This window comes from Atractosteus spatula, chromosome 7, assembly GCF_055471065.1.
Source record: "Atractosteus spatula isolate fAtrSpa1 chromosome 7, fAtrSpa1.hap1, whole genome shotgun sequence".
NCBI classification, from domain to species: Eukaryota; Metazoa; Chordata; class Actinopteri; order Semionotiformes; family Lepisosteidae; genus Atractosteus; species Atractosteus spatula.
The window spans coordinates 42,957,652-42,979,994 of NC_142712.1; the positions used below are offsets into that span (position 1 = coordinate 42,957,652).

General features: G+C 48.9%; 1 protein-coding gene across 1 annotated transcript; it reads left to right on the top strand.

Annotated features, from left to right (window-relative positions):
- Positions 1-17,830: 17,830 nt before the first annotated feature.
- LOC148831065 (G protein-coupled receptor 37-like 1) lies at positions 17,831-22,118 on the top strand. The gene is made up of 2 exons (XM_088920375.1): positions 17,831-18,824; positions 19,421-22,118. The coding sequence occupies exons 1-2, from the start codon at positions 18,048-18,050 to the stop codon at positions 20,237-20,239; spliced, it is 1,596 nt and encodes a 531-aa protein (XP_088776501.1). The 5' UTR covers positions 17,831-18,047; the 3' UTR covers positions 20,240-22,118.
- Positions 22,119-22,343: the final 225 nt, after the last annotated feature.

The window sequence follows — 22,343 nt, forward strand, 5'->3', positions numbered from 1 at the left end:
TTGCCGTTCTGAGCAAAAGTAATCGGCGAAACTTAAAGATGACAGCATGTGCGAAAAGTGTGCCGCTCGCGTTCCTCGACCAAAAACCGTGACTCAGACCAGAGATCGGTTGTGAATGGAATAACTGAGAAGCCCACTTGAATTCCTCCCCATGTCCCAGGGCTGTTTCTCTACGTCACATGCTCCCCGGTTTTGCTTTCTACAGAATTCCTGCAGGATTGGTATGAAATGCCTGTGAGAGCCAGGCAAGTCTGAGCACGTTTTCCCTTTGCCCAGTCACGCGCGCATCCAGTTACTCGCCTGTCCCTCCCTCTCCCTCCACAGTGTCCCCTCTGCCTCTGGCTCGTGCTCTCTCTCCTGCTCCTTCTGCATTTTGCCTCTTGTTGCCTCTGTCCATCTCTCTCTCCATCTCAGGCTTTAACAGTCCTTCCCAGGAGTGTAAATTAACTCCCCACTACCAGCTCCACCCCCTCATCAAGCGGAACCGGGTATGCTGTGCCCCCTGCAGGGTCTCCACTTTCTCTGGTGGTGCTGGACTGCTTTCGCCCTGCGCTCGTGCTGGTAGCTCTGGAGAGGGGAGCGAACTGTGTGGCCAGAGAAGGAACGCCACCATTCTGCCTCACAGTACGTCCAGGGGTACCTTACTGGCCACAGCAGCTCATTAGGACTCTCGTTTTAAGGCTCTGAATGATGGGCGTGGCTACTCGGTCCAGAGGAATGGAAAAGAGGAACTAGACACCTGTCACAGCTGTCCACAGAGATCTGGCCATTCTGATGGTCTTTGCTAGTTTCACACTGTTTTTTATTCCATACCTGGTTTTTAGCCATGACAAAATGTTTTTAGCCATGACAATGCCATGCTATTTATATCAAAAGTCTTATGGGCATTTATACTAACTGAATAATTAACCGATTTATTTGCTCGTCCTTTTATTATTTTTTAAATTATTATTTATTATTTTTTTATCAGACCCTTGGCAGGTACTGGCACTAGTTTAGTCCCTGATTGCCAAATCAATAAACCAGTTCTGAAAAAAATATTTGTGGCACGCACCTGGTGTTAATATTTCTAGCCTCAGTCATTGGACACCCTCCCCAATTTCCTAATCTTCTCTCCACATGTTGTTTGTCATTTAAAGCCTATAATCCACCTTGTGTAACATATATATACACACAATGCTAATTGGTGTCAAACGCAAAATTGCAACACAGGTTGTTTAATCCTCCTGTTTGCCTTAGTACTACAAGTTCCCATCTGTGATCTTGTGAAAAGCTCTGCTGTGACGCAGGAGAGCGTTTCTGCGGACAATAAACCTGTAAAGCCCATTGCTAAGTCATGCGGTTTGCTCAAGGATGCGAGGAGCTGTCTGTCGGCTACACCCCTGGCCCAGAGGTGTCGCACACCACATCTCGACTTCGCCGAGCAGCAGCGCAGAGCAAACAGAAACATCGTCAGGTGGGAAGGTGTGGTCGGCCACGACAAACACCGGATTAAATTGTGGTACATAGTTCAGCGAAAGGGTTTCTAGGTCAGGGCAAAATGCCATCAGAGGAGGTTTGCTGAGCTGTTTTCACTGGTAGTCAGCACTCAGACAAGTACCCTGTATTTGGAGCGATAGTGGGCATGGAATTTACAGCAAGTCCTTTATCACATCAGTATCTTGTTTTGGCAGTGGGACAAATAGTGTTTAGAAAACAACCTGTTATCAAGTCAATCAACAGCAATCTTTCCAGCTCGAAAAGAGGAGCGGTTCACCGCTCCACGGGCGACACTAGGTCTCTCTGTGACCGGCTTGGCCGAAGAGAGGCAACCGTGCCCAGCAGCACGCCTAACACCCCTGTAGCACGCAGCACACGAGCGCAGAATCCAAACCAAGAGGCGCAGGCCGCTAGACACGGTCTCTGTCCACACGTTATCCAGACACACTTCATCCGACATCAATGAGGATTGCTGTGAAAAACCATGCAAACGTCTTTGATTAAAGGATGTGACTTACCATCAAATGATAAGATCCACACCATCTACTGTCACAACAAAGCCTGATCCATCATTTAGGATCCCAATCATCCAGGCCACACACTGTTCTCCCCCCACACACTATGCAAGTGGTACCTCATCATTAAAGCACAGACCACTAGGCTAGAATAACCTCTACCCTACAGCGGTGCACATGCTTAACAGCTGACTGCGCAATGCCTCAGAATTCCATGCACCTCTGCACTCTGCACTTTTTACTTTTTAGTTTGTACCACACATTGTCCTGTGTGTTCATGGGTCTTTACTGCCTATTGTATGATATTGTGTTTTGTTGTATATTATTATTATCATTCACAGTTTTGTTATGTACTGTGCACACTTTGTGAAAGTGTTGTCTATTGTACTGTGCAGGGGAGAACAGCGCGAATACGAATCCCAATGTACATGTACATATTGCAAATAAACTCCTCTCTCCCTCGATCGCTCCAAAAACCCTCTTTACTCGCTTCGCCCAAACACGGCAGTGCGTTAAGATTAAGGCCAGCCAAGGGCATGTGCAGAGAAACAGGCACATATGGGATCTGTTTAAAAATAAAACTGACAGGAGAAACCCAGTGACGTGCTTATGAAGACACCCCCCAGTCTACAGACACAGCCATCCACAAGCGGGAGTCGTGTGCAGATGTGTTTAAGACGCAGACGTGTGTCTGAGTGTGTGAGGGCAGGCGTCTCTTGTCTTCCCCAGCGCCCTGCAGGCTGTGGACGTCAGCTCAGATGACATCCTGTCCCCGAGATAAACATCGCGTAGTTGATCTGAGCAGCAGAAACAGGCACCTGCTGGAACGGCCTGTGTGTGCGCTCAGCCCCTTATCACAGCTTGTCATGGTGCGTTTGAAGTGTTTGTACAACTTTCCCAGGGTTTCTCCCTGCTTATATTGTGCTTTTACTTTGCCCTGCCATGGCTGTCCCAAGTGTGAGCCATAATTCACCACCCCCTCTGCCATTTCCCACATTTCCTCAGTCCTTGTTCTATTTAAGACTTTCTTCTTTTTTTTCTTGGTCATGATCGTCTAGTCCCGGTTTCCAATCCTAGTCTTCGTCCTGTGTGGACAGGTTAAAGGAACTGATCCTGTTTTACCTTGAGCAGGAGAGACTCTGAGAGGACCCGACACAAGTTTTCAAGCCTTAAAGGTTTAATGACAGAATGAAACTAGATGATGGCTGCAGGCCTTGCAGTGAAACGGGGTCACCAGGATGCATGGATTCATTGTGAGGATATGCATTAAAAAAGGACTGAATACAGGACATGCTTGTCTGCACAAAGGGTAGTGGGTGTCTGAAAAAGGTTACCCAGCCAAGTAGTTAAAGATGAACTCTAGGATTGTTCCAGACTTGACATAATCTGAGGATGAGATCTGCATAACATTTATCTACTAGATCAAATGAGCAAGACGGACTGACTCTTTTTATTTGTAACCGCTCTTAACTTCCTGTTTCTCGTGCTATATTTATTTCTATTTCAATTCTTGTTTTTACTTTCAGGCAGCCTGAATGGTTGTTTACTCTTCCAGAGCCGGCAGACTGATGGGGATTTAGAAAACAGAGTCAGATTTAGAAAGTGTTGATTAACAGCTGCTCGCTACAGCGCTGGGCTGCTCTGTAAATCCACAGGTCTGTCTCTTGCCCAGAGGTTTGAAAGAACTGGGATATAATGAACAGAAAAGTAACAGCCTGAGGGGTGACCTTACTAGAGCTCCATTAACTTATCTACTTATTACGATATTTGCTATTCATAATTAGCATTAAGCATGCTCAGACATTCTTAGATGAAACAATACACTGTATACTATACTAACATACCTGGGTGACTTTGCACTTTTAAATGGATTACGAAATGTTCTCTCTGTAGGACAGGAAAGCCAATAGAAACCTCCCAGCCACCAGCATTGCATACATGAGGTTTTAACTAAAAAAAATAGTGCAATTAGAAAAAATATTTAAAAAACCAAAATGAAAATAAGTAAATCTTGAAATCACACACTTTGAATATCCTCTTTATCCTCAGAGGGTTGGAGTGAGACAGCCTAAACCTAAACGCCTACACGCCTATCTTAGGACACACACGTGGAGGGAATTAGAGACACCAGTTCACCTAGCTGAGGTGGGAAGAGCTGCAGCACTCAGAGACCACCATGAGGACACTGGGAGAACATGCAAACTCCATATAGAAGTCCAAGATCCTGTCTGTATCCATCCCGTGGTTCGTGGAAGATAAAAACAGGGGAATGTGACAGAAAAACAGTGGATGGGTTTCCTCTCTGTAGCTGTTCCCCATCACTCGCTCAGCACAGACCTCGGCCAGCCTGCAGAGCTGCAGCTGTGGGATTTCGGCCGCTGCTTGAGAAAGAAGAGTGTTGTGCTGCTGTCAAGTGGCACTTCTGAAGCAACGAATAAGACATCATTCATGACACAAGCCGAAGTTACACACAGCCTCTCACAGGGCAGGCTGATAGCTACCTCTGTAATCCTTCAGCCACAAGCAATGCAGGAATTTTAGTTTTCAAATGACTATGTAATCCATCTGTAAAGAGATGACATGCCATCCATAAAACGTCACACCACGCTCAGCCTCGGAGGCCTGCTTCTTGCTCACATTTCCAGATTTTACTGCAAACAGTTTTGTTTGTTTGTTCATACTTTTGGCATGGGAGACTGCTTCGCAAGGCTAACCTTAGCCCTGAATGAGCAGAGTTCAAGCACATGACACTTTGACAGCTCTGCTGCCCTCACTGCCGAACGTGCAGTGCTCTCCTTCAAGGATGTCAGACTCCAGCACCCTAAAATTCTTCAGTATGAAGGGAAAGGTTATATTGATGGATGTTACAGCAGTGATGTTGCTGTACTGGTTTGCTAGCATTGTGTGGTCGGTCAACACAGCATTACCAGAATTAAAATCCATTGCATTCCTGTTTTTGCATGGGTTAATTACTATTTTCCCACTCTGTGCTGCCGCTTGGTCTGCTCTACAGCACAGACGGGCATCACAAGTGTGAGCAGAGAAGGAACCCAGGCATCAGCCTTTCACCTTCAGAGCCCCTTAAACTGATCTGCCACTGTGTACAAAGGAGACTCCTTCTGCTGGTGTTTTTAAAGCTAGATTAAAAATGTATTTTAATATTTTAATAACATTTAGAACTTTGCTATTGCTATCCATTATCTTTTTCTTTTGGTTACTTATCTTTCCATTTTGACGGATTATCCCTTTTTTACAATCTTGTCTTCCAGTTCTCATATTCCATGTTTCTGTTCAGCACTTCTGAAGGGATGTTTTGTGAAAGGCACAATGCAAAAAAACACTGAAAGCAAAAACCACTGGGCCACTTCTCCTCCTGCTGTCCCATTAAAAATCGCTCACTCTCTGTGTTCACAGTTTCTCACCCCCAGAGCTGGAGGTCCTGACAGAAAATCCCCTATTTCTCTGTTAATGCTTGTCCTGATCTTTGGGATATATCCTGCCAAGCCCTCTCAAGGCTAGCAAATTATTCCCCTTTCTCCCAAAACAATCCACTCCCAGCTTCTAGAGTAATCCAGGGGAAGAGGTTGGGGATTCCCCACGCACAGCAGCTATGCAAATGAGGTCAAAGTCTGTGCGGCTCTGACAGAACCCACACCACTGCCTGGAGCTGGACAGGATATTGGGAAAGAGAACCCGTCTATTCAGAGGCCTCCTCTTGAACTCAGAGCACTGCATTCCGATACTGCTGCAGGCATCAACAAGGTGTTGGTCCCAGCTGTGCCAGGCTGGAAGGGTACAGTGGAATTGGTTTATAGGTGGAGATGCAGGGCAACACCTGCTCAGAGACATTCATGCTCATGCACTGGGCCCAAAACCAGTTGATCCAACTCATCACACCATTCAGAACCAGCATAGAACCTCATCCCACCTGCGTGTCCAGAGCTGTTTCAAGAGCTGTGAGTAGTTCAGACAGCAGGACAGCAGGCCTGGGGAGCCCTGTGTGTGGTTCCGATGGGTCCTGCTCTGGTTCAGTATCCCATTTTAACCCCAAAGATAAACAAGGGAGAGATGTGGCACAGTTTTTCGGGGAGCACTGTCTGTTAATGAGCATCTTTCCCAGGACATCTGGATGCCTTTGCACATTTGCAGGCACACAAGAGTACACCGTCCATAGAGTACTGAACAACCTGCAGCTTCTCCTATACAAACCATTACAGAAGGGCTATCAACACCTGCTCGGCTAATTAATTGATAATTAGTAGGATCGATTTCCCGGTGAAGGGACCGGAGGTGTTACTGCAGCACAGCAGTGGATCTGATTGAAAACTGATCCTCACAGGTAATGAAAGAAAAATCCCAAACTGAAAGTCACCGCGACAGGTGCTCTAACAAACACATTAAAACCTCCAAAGTTATTACTGTTAACAGAGACTCACTGAGCGCAGCTTACAGTGTTAGTACTATGAACAAAGAGAGAATTTTGAAACCACAGGCGCAAACCACAGCAACACTCCTTAAGAAGGAAGAAATAACGGGAAAGAGGTGTGCAGGCAGGTGAGGGCTGATGGAACAGGGGAGACTCTGGTCGGGGAGTGGACTGCACAGGCTGAGGGGTCAGCTCTGAACGAGACATGTTTTGCAAAACGACCCAACAGCGCCGTTTCACCCATGACAGGGCTGAAGGAGGTTCTGATTTCACAGAGGTGTGTGCCAGCAGGGTGACACTACAGTTAACTCCTTCCAGGTTGGACAGCGCTGGCTGGTAGGTTTTTTAACAAAATCCAACAGTAAAAGAAAGTGCAATCTAAGCTGGGCGAGGGTAGCTTTCCGTTTCTGATGGACAGGTGGTCTACACAGTTCAGGAAGATTTTAGATTTGCATGAATTGTGCAAGCTGTTTTTGGCACAAATGATTAATGCATTAGGCAAAAAATCAAACCACTGGTTCTGGGACATAAACCGCCTTTGCATACCTCTCCAAGTGGAATTACGAGTAGATTTAGTTTGTCATTTTTTCCTCTCCGGCATACTTTTAAACCTGTTGAACAATCTCCCGCTCTGGTTTTCAATCTGCGTCCCTCCTGATTAATGTGGCATGACCTCGCTGACATGTTTGTGTTGGTAATATTCAGGGAACTGGCAAGGGCATGATTTTTAAACAGCGATAAGCACATACCAGTGAGCAGCTCTAAAGTCATTAGCCTCCAGCTGCATCAGTGTTTGCTGTGCTCAAAGGCCACGTCCCTCACAATCGAATACTCACTGATACTAAAAATGGTCCGACAAGCAAGATCTTGGAGACCACTAGCCTGGATCGGAACTAACGAGAGCAGAGGCCTAGCCTGGCATGACCCAGTCTTAATGGGGTGGAGATTAGAGAAACACAGGCACAGCAGGTCTAGGGTTTTCACAATGCGTCGGTCTAGTATCGCTGAGAAAGGATCAAACACTCAACGAAGGCAGCCGAGAGAAATATAATAAACCTTTATTTGTCCTGCGGTCTATGTCTCTTAAAGTTCTTGTTAAAAATAAGAACTGTGAAACACAAAAAAAACATTCATAGTGACACCTAGCCTCTGAAACATGATCCCAATCACAGAGGGACACCTGGCAGGAGTAATTGCCCAGCTGAGAGCTGACTAACACTGAAATGTCACCCGCTGGTACACATGGAAAGCTTTCTTGTTTTATAGCCACACAAGAAAGAAATCTTTGAAAAAGCCCTTAAACAAGAAATCATTAGACAACCTTTCCGAAGTCTAATTATTTTGCGACAAAGTATTTTTGAAATGTCTTCCAGCCTCTCCCAACGACAGAGGCTCCCTGTCACCCTCAGTCACGCAAGCAGGTGTCTCTGCAGCTCTGTCTGGATGCCTGTGGGCTCCTGTTTGCTTGTGTGGTGTCTGTTTTCAGCAGGCCTCTTGAACAGCTCTGTTGTCTGCGCTGTGTCACGGGGGGGGCAGCGTGCGTCTGATGTTTGTGCCATGCTGAACAGTTTCCAGGGCTGGCAGGGCACAGCGCCGTATTGTGTGAAACTGCTCAGGTGGCCATCAAATAAAACTGTTGTGCCGCTGTTCCAGTAACGGCAAACAATCCCTCCAAGAGAACAATGGCAAACACAGGCAGTGGACTTTGGAGCCCTGGAACAGGCTCGCTTTTCCGAGAAATCGATTCAGCGATTGTCTTTTTTTTTTTTGAGCCTGTGCAAATAAGGGCTCAACAATTCCCCCTGTGCTTGCAGCTGAGGGTCACGTCTCTCGTGTTGATGATGATGGCACAGGCGGACTCAGACCTGCAGACAGCGTCCCGACGCCAATCGCCACAGACCCCACGCAGGGGGGTGTGGCACAGGGCTCCCCAGTCCTGCTGCCTGAACTGCAGACAGGGGGGTGTGGCACAGGGCTCCCCAGTCCTGCTGCCTGAACTGCAGACAGGGGGGTGTGGCACAGGGCTCCCCAGTCCTGCTGCCTGAACTGCAGACAGGGGGGTGTGGCACAGGGCTCCCCAGTCCTGCTGCCTGAACTGCAGACAGGGGGGTGTGGCACAGGGCTCCCCAGTCCTGCTGCCTGAACTGCAGACAGGGGGGTGTGGCACAGGGCTCCCCAGTCCTGCTGCCTGAACTGCAGACAGGGGGGTGTGGCACAGGGCTCCCCAGTCCTGCTGCCTGAACTGCAGACAGGGGGGTGTGGCACAGGGCTCCCCAGTCCTGCTGTAATGGCACCGGGCTCCTCAATCCTGCTGTCCTGCTGCTTGAACTGCACACAGAGGGCTGTAGCACAGGGCTCCCAGGTTCTTCTACATGTGGCCCTGAAGTCTGCAGGCATTCCTTGTGACCAGGACTCCAGCACGACCTTTATTTGCTTGAACCCTTCATTTGCTCTAATGAGAACGTCTGCACACACTTCTGCTGCTGAGAAGTGGTTAATTTTATCTTCCCTGCACACTACTTAAAACTATGTGCACAAGTGGATAAGGGACAAGCAAACATAATGTTGTGCTGTAGAACTTTCTAATGAGGCATGTTGTGAAAGGCATTAATTTACAGTGTTCCCAGAAACCATATTTCAGTAATACCTCTGATATCCATCATCACCTTTGGCACTGTCTTCTTATCTCTTGCGTGAACAACTAGTGCTCATTACCCAACAGGTTTTATAAGTGTCTTTAAATCTACAAAGACTTAACGGTTTTAACAGGAAAAGGGTTACATTAAACATATAATTAGTCAAATTGTGTAATTAAGAGCATGGGTGGAAAGCAAGCCAAAGAATGAGAATAGGAGAGGAGCAACCACTGCTCTATGTCAGAGCAACGTGAGGCTGAACTAAGTAGTCGGTGCTCATCAAGGATATGAGCTTGTCTGCACTCTGCTGCCCCCTACAGACCGACTCCGAGTGAATATATCCAAACACGCAACGATTCTGCATTTGCCCCATGCAGGTTCCAGGTTGTGCCACTCTTAAATGGGCCGTTCTCCCAAGAAACATCTGGGGTATGGTATGGAGAGACAAAATCGCTTTTATAGTTTAAGAAACGGCACCTTGGAAAATGAAGGACAAGTGGACATTATTGGACATTTAAGAACATCGTTATTATTTGACAGGCTCAATCTCTTTCACTGTGAGACTTGTCTTTCCAGTTCTCCCAGTTATCAGACAGCCAGGTAAACCCCCAGGCAAATTCGCATGTTGCTCCCCAATTTACTACGCACACATTTTTAAACCTCCACAAATGTCGGAACACCAGTATGTTAGGCTGCACGGATAATTATGCCACACTTTCATATAATTGAATTAGCAGTTTAAATTGTTATACATTGCTGTCGGAATTTTAATGCTGTACTTTTGTTTTCTAACACCTTCACGCTCTGAGGTGAAATAAGTCAGAGCGCCGCTACAGCAATCGCGTAGCCTAACATCAGTCTAAATCAACTTCAATTTGCGGTGACATTAATGAGGAAAAAGATCTGAAATCACTGAACAACTGATTAAAAACGTTATTTACACACACTCTCAAAGCACCTTTCTTCTTGTCTTCTGGAGAACCATCAAAATCCTAGGACTTATGAAGCAAGTCTCAGTCGTTAATAATGCTAACGCTTTACATTTTCCTCCTTCTCCGTTGATCGGGGGTCATTTTTCTCACGTTCTATCAAGGAGCTCGACAGAACGGCTCTGTTGAGAGTGATACGGATTTACAGTACAAACTTTGTACGGTCCACATATGTACAAGCAGGCCTCAGGGACATTGTCTCTGTATTTCGGAATATATTTTCAATATTCTACCCATAGACGAATGTCGAGAATCTTCAAAGAAATAATCTCTGGACCAAAGCTTTTTACTCTTAATTCTCCGTAGGATTCGTTGTGGTTCAGTTATGCTGGCAGTCACAGACGTATTAACACTCACAGTGTTTAGACACTGAACACTTCTCGACGAATTCAGTCTGTGAGCTGCCCATTCATTTCCCTTGTTGTCTGTATGAGACACTGTTTCTAGTTGAAGCCCACAGTGAACAAAGTGACCAATACACTGTGTGTTTCTCGCTGTAGCTAATAAAGAACCGGAAGTGGCGCAGCCTTCATGGCGGGCTTCACCAGCAGCACGCAGGTCAGTTCGCAGGTTTACGTAAATAAAACGCAGCTCGGTTCTAATCAATCTATCCATCCATTATCTAAATGCCTCTGCTAACTCAGTGTTACAGGGGTGTCAGACCCTGTCTCCACAAACAACAGGCACAAGGTGGGGTACACCCTGGACAGGGCACTAGTCCAACGTAGTCCATCATGCATAAACACAGACACACACACACTCACACCAGGCCCAGTTTTCCCAGTAACCAATTAACCTACCAGTGTGTTATCGGACTATGAGAGGAAACCCACTGAACAAGGGCAGGGGAGAACAGACAAACTCCACACAGATACCACTCTAGCAATGCTAACCACTGCACCACCGTGCCACCCCTAGCTTGGTTCTAATGACATGCCAAAAATCAAATCTGGAAAGATTTTAAATAAGTCAAAAGACTTTCTTTAAAATAAAAAAATATATTTTATTATAAAATTAAAAATAAACTATTAGCACATCCGACAGGGCCACTCCTAAACCTATGAGCCCTAGGGACATGCCTTTGTGGAGGCAGGATTCACAGAAGCGAGTTTCCTTGTGCCAGTAAGCAGCAGCTTGAGACAAAGAGAGGGGAGTTGTGAGATCAGAAAGCAGGGTGTAACACACTACACTCAGCTCAGGCGATTTTCAGAGCACTACACCAAAACTGTGCCCCCTGGACAAGGAACACACCTCCCTGCTCCAAATGCAGGCTGTCATCACCTGTCAAACTCACAAAGATGGTTGAAAATAAATCTCCCCTCTTTTCTCTTTGCGTTATTCCCAGAGCCCTCCTTTCCTAATGTGAGCTGGCTGCTGCGCCAATGGGGTACAGTTCCCAAGAGAGGGCGCTGTGGAAAGGGTCTTCCCGGGGCTCCTGAGCACAGACCTGCATTTAAGTAGAAGTTGAAACTCGAATCCAGACGTCTGCTCAGAGTTTAACTCTTGGGGGTTCCTGTAAAAACCACACCAGAGCCAAAACATTCCCCCCCAATGGAACAAACTGATTTGGTGAAACTCGAGCGAGAGGCGCTAACCAGCTCTCCTTCAGCTGGCAGGCTGGCACACACCCGCTGTGGCTCAGCGCCCCCTCTTGTGCTGTAGAGGACCCCCGTGCTAGAAGGGGTCAGCAGATGGTGAAGGAGTGAAACTCAGCGGGCAGGCCAGCATGGGGCCAGCTGGCACCTGCTTCTCCACGTGGGCACCCCTGAAGCCCAGAACACATGCAGAGATGATTCCATACCCGGAACTCTATCATGTGAGCTGGCTGCTTCTGGGTTTCCGGGAACAAGGAAAGATTTCCAGGAGAAGACCCTGTCACGATCATAATCCCTCCTCTTAAGGGTGCTCTGGATCTTTCACATTTTTGTTGCTGGAAAACCTGTTTCCTCTGGGTTTTGGTCCAGCTAGACTCTTAATTACCAAACCTAATTGATCCCTTTAATTGAGCCACATATTTTATTAGACTTTTATGACCTATTTTCTCCACACTCAGCCCTGCGTTTCAAAAACACTTTCCTGCAGGCGTGTTGTGGCCAAGAGCTGTGAGAACGCAGCTCAGTCTCTCGCCCCAGGTGGGTTCTTCGCTTCTGAGCACCTCCTAACGCATGAGGAAGTGATGATGCCCAACCTCAGTGATGGCACAGTACCGGGCATTCCCTGGACCAGCGCTCTCAGTTCAGACACCTTGAACTCTGAAACCTAGTGATGATGGCAGTGCAATCGGGTATCAAGATGCCACAAGCGGTGCCCTTATGGGGTGTGGCCGTAGAGTCCAGTCCCTGCCTGACTGCTGCTCTCCAGGGCGCCTGGTATGCTGCCGTGCAGCAGTCGCTCTTCTGGTTACTGAAAACCTGCCGCCTACTTCTTGCCACCTGTGGGGAGATGCTTCAGTATCTCAGGAATGAGGACCAGAGCTTTACTGGAAAACCAAGAGAACTGGTTCAGCTTGCCAGCCACCTTCCTTCCAGGACATTTTTTTTTTAATCAGCTGATCAGATTAGGTCCCTGAGAAACTCATTGAACTCCAGCACTTTCGGCTGAGCTCCTATCTCAAGTGGAATTAATTTTTGCTTGCCGACAGGAGAGTCAAGCCTTCAGCCCTGGAGCATGCCGGATATTCCCAGAGGATAGCTGCTCAGGCCTCATGGTCACAGGAGGTGTCTAAAATCCATAGGCTCTTCCAGCAGGAAAGCTTCCCAGGCCAAAGATAACAGCAGATCTCTCTCCCTGCCGCTTATCAAGCTTGTGATCTGCAGGAGATTCATGGTCTTTCCTCCCCAGGCCCATTGTTGCTCGGTGCTCCTGGCAGAACCTGGCACATCCTCACTGAAGTGGTTCAACAGTCAGCTGTGGCAAACGCGCACTGCACTGCTGGACTGACTTGCCTTGAGTGTGTTCTGCCCTGCCACGCTCTCACGTGCTTCGTACCCCGTCACTTCAGGCCTGCGGACAGCTCCACTGCACTCCGCACTGCTGTCCTGCTGCCCCCAGGGCTGAGAAAAGCCCACGGTGAGAAACGGCCATTCTAAGGAAACTGAGAGGATTTGGGGTGTCTGTCCCCAAAGAGGTAAGACCCGGTGTAGCGGAGCTAGTTTGGACACAGTGACGTCATCGCCCTCCCTGCGTGTAGCAGGGACCTCAGCCGCCTGGGCTGAAGGAGGTCTCCTTTAGCTCATGTGGCTGATTCCCTGTTGTGTTATGCCAGAGACCTAGCTTCGCACCCACGAGCCCGCCGCTCCACCCCGCCGGTCACACCTGCAGGGCTACTTGCCCCAGGACTGCAGTCGCAAATTGTGAGAGGGAACCATTTCCCCCCAAAATAACTAAATCGACATCATCTGACTCAACAGCCGGCAACACCAGCAATAACAACCCCCCTCGGAGTGCCCCTTGGACTTCGTCAGTGCGCTAATACTGAGACACAACAATTTTTACACACGGGAATTCTATCGCTTATGTATGGATACACATGTAAAGGACCATGTAATGGTGAATTATTTACTCCGACATGTGACTGTGTTTACTCGAGTGTCCGTAAGCACCAAGCCCTTGTCGGGCGGGAAGATGTTCAACTAGGGCTCATATTTACAAAAACACTAAAGCTTCCGCTTGCCTCACTGGACGGACAAGCCCCTCAGAGGAATATTTTTTTTCTTTCACGTGTTTTGCCATTACAGCTGAGACTATAAACATGAAATGGAAAATGCGGCCACGAGCCGAGGAATGCGCGCAGGGCTGCAGGCGGTTATATAACTCATCACAGCAGCCGGTCGGACCGGCTGGACTGAGAGCGGGAAGCGAGGACAAAGCCGGGGTAGAGTTAAGGAAAACAAAGCCGATTCGTGTCGCGTAGTGCCAATTTTATGTAATACAAGAACAGTGGAAGGAGTCTGACGGCATTCCCACCTCGTTAGGTATTTAATTAAAGCCTAATCTAATGTTGAAATAGCCTTTTCTGGCAACTGTACAAATACTTTTCTGTAGCGGATGAATAAGAGCTTTAAAATTATAAACACCGGGGCTGTCCGGTTCAGGTCCTGGAGGGCTCGTGTGTCTACAGATTTATTTTTTTATTCTGAAGAGCTGGACAGTGAGCGGATTTAGCTCTTTTTTAGAGGAGGCTCGGTTGAAATGAAAGCTTGCAGACGCACTGGCCCCTGGTCCAGGATGCGACAGAGAGGTCGAGTTCATTCTTAAGACAAGCTAACAAAGTGCCTATAGTCGTCGTAAAGGAAAATTTGACATAAACAAGAAACATATAAAGTACTGCTTTTCACGTAATGATAGGGCAAAAAAGCAAGAGCAAGAACAATAACAACGTAAAACAGTTATGTTTCTCGCGCTCATGCCAAGCTAGACTTACCCTGACCTCCTAAACCACAGTACAGGTGTTCGAAGTCCTCGTCACTTCCAGCTTCGTTCTTTGCTGACCCCTTGCGGCCCTGTATGAGAGCTGCAGCCCGGTCGACAGATTGCTGTACTAGAACCAGCATCGCAGACGGGGGGGGGAAATCTGTGGAAAACGGGTCCGCGGGAGTAAAGGAATTCATTGAGACGTGTCTGTCTGCTACAACTGGGAGACCCCAGGATCACACTTCTACAGACGGGCATCTTCCCAAGGAGTCTAAACCTCTGGCTTCAGTGCACAGGTGTTACAACCTTGCTTTCAGATTCCTCTGAAACCCCCCTGCGGAACTTCGGAAAATGTTTTGACGGGCATTCCCAGCTGGAGCACTCTGAGTGAAGGAGCTCTCCCAGGGTGGTCACACGCTGGAATCGAACCCACAACCTTCCAGTTCTAAGACCAGAGCCCCTGACTGCTAAAAGCCCGAATGGAGACGGGGGGCTGAGTTTGACTCAAGAGCCATGTTTAATAATAGAACAGTGTTTAAAAACAGCACCTTCTGTAACAGGCCAGACCCCTGGGACTGAGACACACCCGAGCTCGGGTCCCAGGACGTCTCCTGATTCTGTTCATAGCAACTGATGGCCCTCCTGCTGCACCGGTCTGGCAAGGAATCAGACCTGCTAGAGTTGCACAACCGCTGGGATGACATCACTGCCGCCCTGGCACACGAGGAGGAGTCACGTACTGTTTACTCTTGTGTTCAGAGTGAATTTAATTTAAGACGTGAGAGGTTCCTCTGTGGTTTACAGATGACTGATATGGAGGTCTTTCGTTTTATGACCGGCTGGGCATGTGAGACCAGAATAATGGAAGAAGGACGCACTCACTTGAATGTGTGTCAATCTCTTCACTCTGATGTGAATATATACCCTTTTGATTTCAGGCCACAAGGCAATAAAGGCTGAAAACTGTGAAAGATGGTGCAACACATACTGTATATGCAACTGGAACACAACATCCAGAAACAAATGATCTTTTGTGTAGCCAGGGGTGTCAGTTTCAGCTACATGTCTGAGTGGCTTGTTCCACACTCCCACAACCCTTTGTGTAAGAAACACCTCCTGTTCCCAATTTCTAAATGCCGGTATAGGTTCTAGGTATTTTATCAACAAAAAACATTATTAAAACATTCTCAAAAAGGTATCAAAATAAATTTAAAATATAGGGACCAACTGAAAGGGCATCACAGCAAGGGTGTGTGCAATGTTTGAATAAACCCACAAGAATTACGCAGAGAGAGCTCACATCGACCCACTCAGTATCCACAGCACTGGCGACACTGGTTGCCTCGATAAATCCTTAATCACTTCCCAGTGTGGAAACCGTAGCGACCCTTTGCCTCCACCTGCTGCCCTGTCTGTGTCAGTGCACTCGCGGGGAAAGCCGGGATGATGGCGCGGGTGCGTGACAGTGCAGGTGAACGCGCCCAGCGCAGGTGAACGCGCCCAGCAATTCCGGGTGCCGCGCTCTGCCAACAGTATCCCCGGCTGCTGGAGGATCCAAGAAAGATTTTATGTTACAAAAATATAGTTTTTGTTGGGTTGTAAGGAGCGAATTGAAAGAGTTAAAAACGAACAGAATTCATTTTTGGTCTGAAAGGCCAGACACAGGTTATAGCATCTTTATCTTGTGATACAAGTATTCTAAGTCCTAGAAGTGGGCTGGCAGTTTCAGGACCCAGGATTAAAACTAGTTGGACGTACCTTTAGGACTGAAAACAACACTTTCCACAAAGGGTTGTAGGTGTCTCGAACAAGACGGGCAGCTGTTTCCTGAAGCCCTTGCGAGGGACAAAAATAAAACTGCGCACAAGGGCATCCTTTCTCACGTATAAACCGTCTCACCTTCTTAGTTCAGCTTGTGAATAAAACGTTTGCTAGCTTGGTTGACTGATGCTTTTATCCAAAGCAACACCCATTCGGCCATTTAGTAACACACTGTTCCAGCTGCGGTGATCAAGGGAACGTTTCCGCAGGTCCTTCGGGGTGTCTAACACTGCCCTAGGCTAGGACTGCTAGCCCTTCATGTGCTCATCTATGGAAAGCATGTTGCACTCGTGTGCTTTTTGGACACTGCATTAATATACTGTGGTACTTTCAATCTGCATATACCTATGCGCAATTTGCACACATTTTATTGTTAACAGTGACTATGAGCATATTTTGCACACACCTCTTTTTATTTTGTATTGCTGTACTTATTTTAATTTTGAGTTTATTCTGATGTCTGTTTTTGCTCGTCTTGGGCTGGGCTGCTGGGCCCCTCAACTGAACTGTCCCCCCTCAGTTGTGGACAAAACTGATTTTTGTACAGTTTCGCTTACTTAACTTGCGCCCTAAAAATAGTTGTACTTTGTCAATGGTCAGATAACTACACTCAGCCCGAATTCACAGTTACTACATCGGACTGATTCATGTGCAGGAGGGCTGTTCGTCCAGGAACGGCACATATTACATAGTGTCAACATTATTACGATCTTCTTTGTTCAGGGTGACCGATTTCTTGCAGTAGTTTATCCTTATACGTACAATCGTCATATAACTAGGGTTGTAGTTATAGAAGTTTGTGCTTTCTGTTGGTTTTACAACTATTGTTTCTTAACGATTCAGAACCTCGTAACCGTCGATGTCGCTGCAAAACTGAGCTCATATGGTCTTTTGTCGCTCCAGGCAATAATAACCGCGAGAGTGCTGATGAACGTGAAACTGTACATCATCGCTAAATACCAGATTGCTCGTCGTTATCTTCTATCATGAAGCACTAATCAGTGGCATGGTTGCTAGATTTCACTTGGGTAGTTGCAACGGCTCCGTTTCAACCGAAATATCACCGCCCCCCTACAGATTTTTCCCCTGGCGCCGGCCCTGTGGGGCAGCACATCCGCGGGTTCTCCTCTACACGACAAGCACGATATAAAGAGCTACAGAATGCAAGAGATTGTGAATATTAGAATCACAGACTAGCAAAAAACCAGTGGGACATGGGACATTTGTGTCCCCAACGTCTGCAGTGGGCCGGAGCTCCTTGGGTCTTGGGGTGTCTCACTTTGGGGGGGTCAGAGGTCGTCTGTACCTCACTGACACTTGTGGATTAGATCCGCAAAGGTAAAGGTCAACAAACTTGATGTGACATTAGTTAATATAACAAGAGTAGCGCTGGAAACGCAACGCACATCAACAAATGCAAGTGTTATTGTTCGTCCACAAGGTGGCCCAGATGCTGTACGAACTTTCTTCTTTTTCTCGGGTTTTTGGCTGATGAGAGTTCACGGGCTTTTTCTACGCCCCCTTGTTTCTTTTAAAGAAGGGGAGCCAGTCACGCGCGCTGATGACTGCGGCGCAGTCGGGACAGAGGATGGACACCAGGAGAAAATAATCCAGCAGCAGCATCTCTCCCGGGGAAGACGCGTGCCTTTTTTTTTAAAAGACGAATCCATGCTGTCCTGAAGCTTGCGATCTTCCTTAATGTCTTTTATAGCAGTGATTGCGTCCGAGTATTACCTGTGGTGACTCTTTATTTTCTCCAATAAACACAATGATTCCGACGGTAACGTTGATGTTGCTGCTCTGGACAGGCGTTTCCGAGCCCAGGGACGTGGCTGAGAAGTGGGGTGCAGATGCGCCGCCCGTGGGAGAAGAGCCTGAGGAACAGGGGCTCGCAGGTGCTGTGTCGCCTGTCGCGCTGGATGGATCGTCTCCGGCGGCTCACATACCAGAGGATTCGCACAAGCGGGAATCCATCCCGGTACAGCCCGACTCGAGCCTCGGGAGAGCCGGGAAGAGAGTGCCGCGGGGCGCCAAGGATGGGAGCTCGAGAAAGCGGGATCAGCAGTTCCCCTTCAGCTACAGGAACCCGCGCCCCTTCGACCCCAATGACTTCTTCACCACCCCTAAAACCCAGCAGCTGTCCAGCACCTTTCGGCCGGCGGTGAGCGGGGCGGGCACGCCTTTAGACCTCTTCAAGGACGGCTCCCCGGAGGCCGAAGTCTCCGGGAACATCACCTCCGCCGAGAAAGGGACGACCCGTATCCACAACCCCCTGTACCCCGTGACGGACAGCTCGTACAGCGCCTACGCCGTCATGTTCCTGTCGCTGATTGTCTTCGCCGTGGGCATCGTGGGAAACCTGGCGGTGATGTGCGTCGTCTGGCACAACTACTACATGAAGAGCGCCTGGAACTGCATCTTAGCCAGCCTGGCGTTTTGGGATTTCCTGGTGCTGTTCTTCTGCTTGCCCGTGGTCATCTTTAACGAGATCACCAAGAAGAGGCTCCTCGGAGACCTGTCCTGCAAGACCGTGCCGTATCTCGAGGTGAGTGCCCGGGTCATGGCTGCACTGGCGCGTTGCCTTTGACTTCTCTCATCTCGGGCGTGTGTTCCAACACTCTTATTTTACCCGTGAATTACTCAAATCATCGTGGTTTGATCCAAAGGTAGATCAATTTGCAGCGGCACTACATTCAAATCTAGTTTGTGCAGTCTTTTGAAAGTGCTGTTAAATGAGAAAAAACAATTAACCAGGAGTTTTGGAAACGGCAATTGGCGTTTTCGTAATAATAGGCAGGACGGGGACCAAAACGCACGATTTCTGTTGCTGCGTGGATACCTTTACATTGGCTGAATTATCAGGGAGACACAGAGGTGAAACTCAGGTCTTTCTTTATGAAACGTGAGGCTGCTGAAAGGCAGAGATGAGAACCCCTGTCCGGGACTCCTCCCGCCGCCTGCTGCTCACAGCTCCTAATTCCACTCTGTGAAGCATCGAGGTCAAAGCCGTGTCTCCTTCGAGGGAGGGGTGTAGCTTGAAGATGAGTGAGAGTCTAAGGCGCCCCCGCGCTGTCCTGCCTTTCCCACCCTGCTGCAAGCCTGCTCTGGCTTTCTCAAACGGTTTCCTCCTTCCATCGCCAGATGACCTCCCTGGGAGTGACCACCTTCAGCCTGTGCGCCCTGGGGATCGACCGGTTCCACGCCGCCACCAGCACCCAGCCCAAGACCCGGCCCGTGGAGCAGTGCCAGTCCATCCTGGCCAAGCTGGCGGTCATCTGGGTGGGCTCCATGATCCTGGCCGTGCCCGAGCTGCTGCTGTGGCAGCTGAGCCAGGACGCCTCCCCCGTGACGGGCGCGCTGGCCGACTCGTGCACCATGAAGCCCTCCGCCAGCCTGCCGGAGTCCGTCTACTCCCTGGTGCTGACCTACCACGACGCCCGCATGTGGTGGTACTTCGGCTGCTACTTCTGCCTGCCCATGCTGTTCACCCTGACATGCCAGCTCATCACCAGGCGCATCAGCGGCACGGCCCGCAAGCAGGAGAGCCGGGGGTCCCCCAGGAAGGGGGGGCCGTGCGACGGGCAGCTGAACTGCACGGTGGTGGCACTGGCGGTGGTGTACGGCGCCTGCGTGCTGCCCGAGAACGTCTGCAGCATCGTGCTGGCCTACCTCTCCTCCGAGGTGTCCCGGCACACCGCCGCCCTCCTGGCCTTGGTCAACCAGTTCTTCCTCTTCGTCAAGTCGGCGGTGACGCCGGTGCTGCTGCTGTGCCTGTGCAGGGCGCTGGGCCAGGCCTTCATGGACTGCTGCTGCTGCTGCTGCGAGGACTGCGGCCCGCCGGAGCGCGGCGCCGCCCGGCCCGGCGATGGCAAGCTCAAGACCACCGAGGTGTCCTCCTCCATCTTCTTCGACAAGCCCAGGGACACCGCCTCGGTGCTGGCGCTCGGCACGCCCTGCTGAGGCCCGCCGCGCCACGCCGCTCGCTGTGCACCTGGGCATGCTGGGACCTGCGCACGGGGCTTCCCTGTAGCTTTCTCACGGACTTAACCTCCCTCTCTCCTGCTTGGCTTCACCACTGTTTCTTGCAGCATGAATTTCTGGGCGCGCTGCTCAGGGCTGAGAGCTGCGGGCTCAGTCCCCACTCAACACACTGCTGTCAATCCTGAGCAGAGCGGTGGTGCAGCCCGTTCGGAGTGGACTGCTTCTACAGGGCCTTACGGCAGTGCCACAGTAACTCATGAACACTCATTGGGGGGGGGCACAGCTGCCTGGTACAAGGCTGGAAATGGACAGAGGTTTGGGTTAGCAGTCTGGTCAGGATTCAGGATGCTGCGTGTGCGGTCTTCCTGAGTACACACGTGTGCTTCTGAGCCACGCACTGAGACCCCGCAAGGCCACTGTGTCATTTCCAACCATCTCACTCCAAGAGCTATGACAGAAACGTTCGTTTGCCATCTCCCCAGCCACCAATCTGTCCCCCCTGCTGGCGGTGGAGAGTAGCGGTTTTGAGAGTAGGGGCAGTTTCATTGCCCTCTTCACTCTGAACCTGTTTCTCCTTCTTCCACTGCCCACTTCTCAAAAATATGGCGCCACCAGGACCCACCAGGGTCTGTAGAAGAAGAGTTTGCTATTTTAATAACCCAGAAAGAGCTAAAACGGAAGAGGGCCAGACAGAGGCAGAACTGAAACTTGAGTGATTTTAAACTCCTGTTTCAAGGGCTTCTGTCTTTTTGATGCTGTTGTAATCAGTACTTGACACATAGCCATTAAGCATTTGTGCCACTTCCCACAATTCTGTAGTGCAGCCCAGACAAGAAGCACAACTGGACTGAACCATCTGAACTTCCCAGCCTCAGCCTGTCCACTCGGGGGGGTCCGGTCACCCCACCTTCCCAGGCCAAACAAACTGTAAGTGCTCAGCAAACACCGACACACCCACCCCAGCAGGAGGAATCCTGGAATTGTACCTTTTGTTTTAGCTGCAGGCTCTTTATCATTCGTCCGTTTGACTGGTGATAAACTGTGCCTCTGCCCAGCTGCTCCAGCGTGAAGCCTGCAGTCAAAACCAGCTCCCAGGTGCACCTCTTTGGATATATTGACAGCAGCAGGCCCAGGTCAGCAAGCAACGCCACAGCCCAGACAGCACCCGCGGGCACTGAGTTTGTTCCGATCGTGCTTCCTGCTCTCCTCGCCCCACCCCGGGGACAGCCATGGCGCCTGAGGTTCCACACTTGCCCACCAACTTTTAAAGTCTGGGAAATATCTTGAACTGCCTTGCATTTTAAATCTGCTGAAATTTGTGCCCCATGGCATTTTGTACAAAGTCTCCAAATACGGGGTATGTTCCTGCCTCACCCCCGTACGAGATAGCCACACAGTTCGCAGAGGGCGGTGTGTGCTTAATGTCTCAGCTGCAGCTCTGGGCTGGAGATGCCAGGCCAGACCAGACCCAACAGGAGATTGTGATAATACTGTATTTACCTTGAAAGGCTTTGGATTTTGTTAACATTTCTGTCTTCCTTTTATTTCAACTAAGCACTACGTAGATTAGAACTCGATATAAAAGTAGCAAAAGATATATATTTTTCTTTTCCATTTTCTACGGGAGCTGGTTATGTGTTGGTATGTGTTGTAAGGGGAGTGGGGTTTAATTTTGTGAATCGGTAAGTTTTTGTTGTAAATATATTTTGCAGTTTAACAACATGCTAGGTATTACGGCTGCTCCTCTCTCTTTTTTACATTTCTCTGAAAATTGGGATACGGGGATGAAAAGCCTTTCTGTCAGACGATACAACAGCTATAACTGTGACAATTAAAAGTTCTTTCAATCCTCTCCTCACATGTTCTCAATGAAGTATTTGTGGGTTGCATATTGGTATTTAAATACTGTAGGAGTACACACTCAGAAAAATATGTTTAAACAAAAGTTCCTTTTGTTTTTCTTATGAATTCTTGCTGCAGCCTAGCTAATAGTTTGAGCGATGTTATTAACAGGGACACCTGGTACTTGGCCCGTGTTGCGTCAATGTATACAGGCGCCCAGGGGCTGCTGGGAATTCAGAGG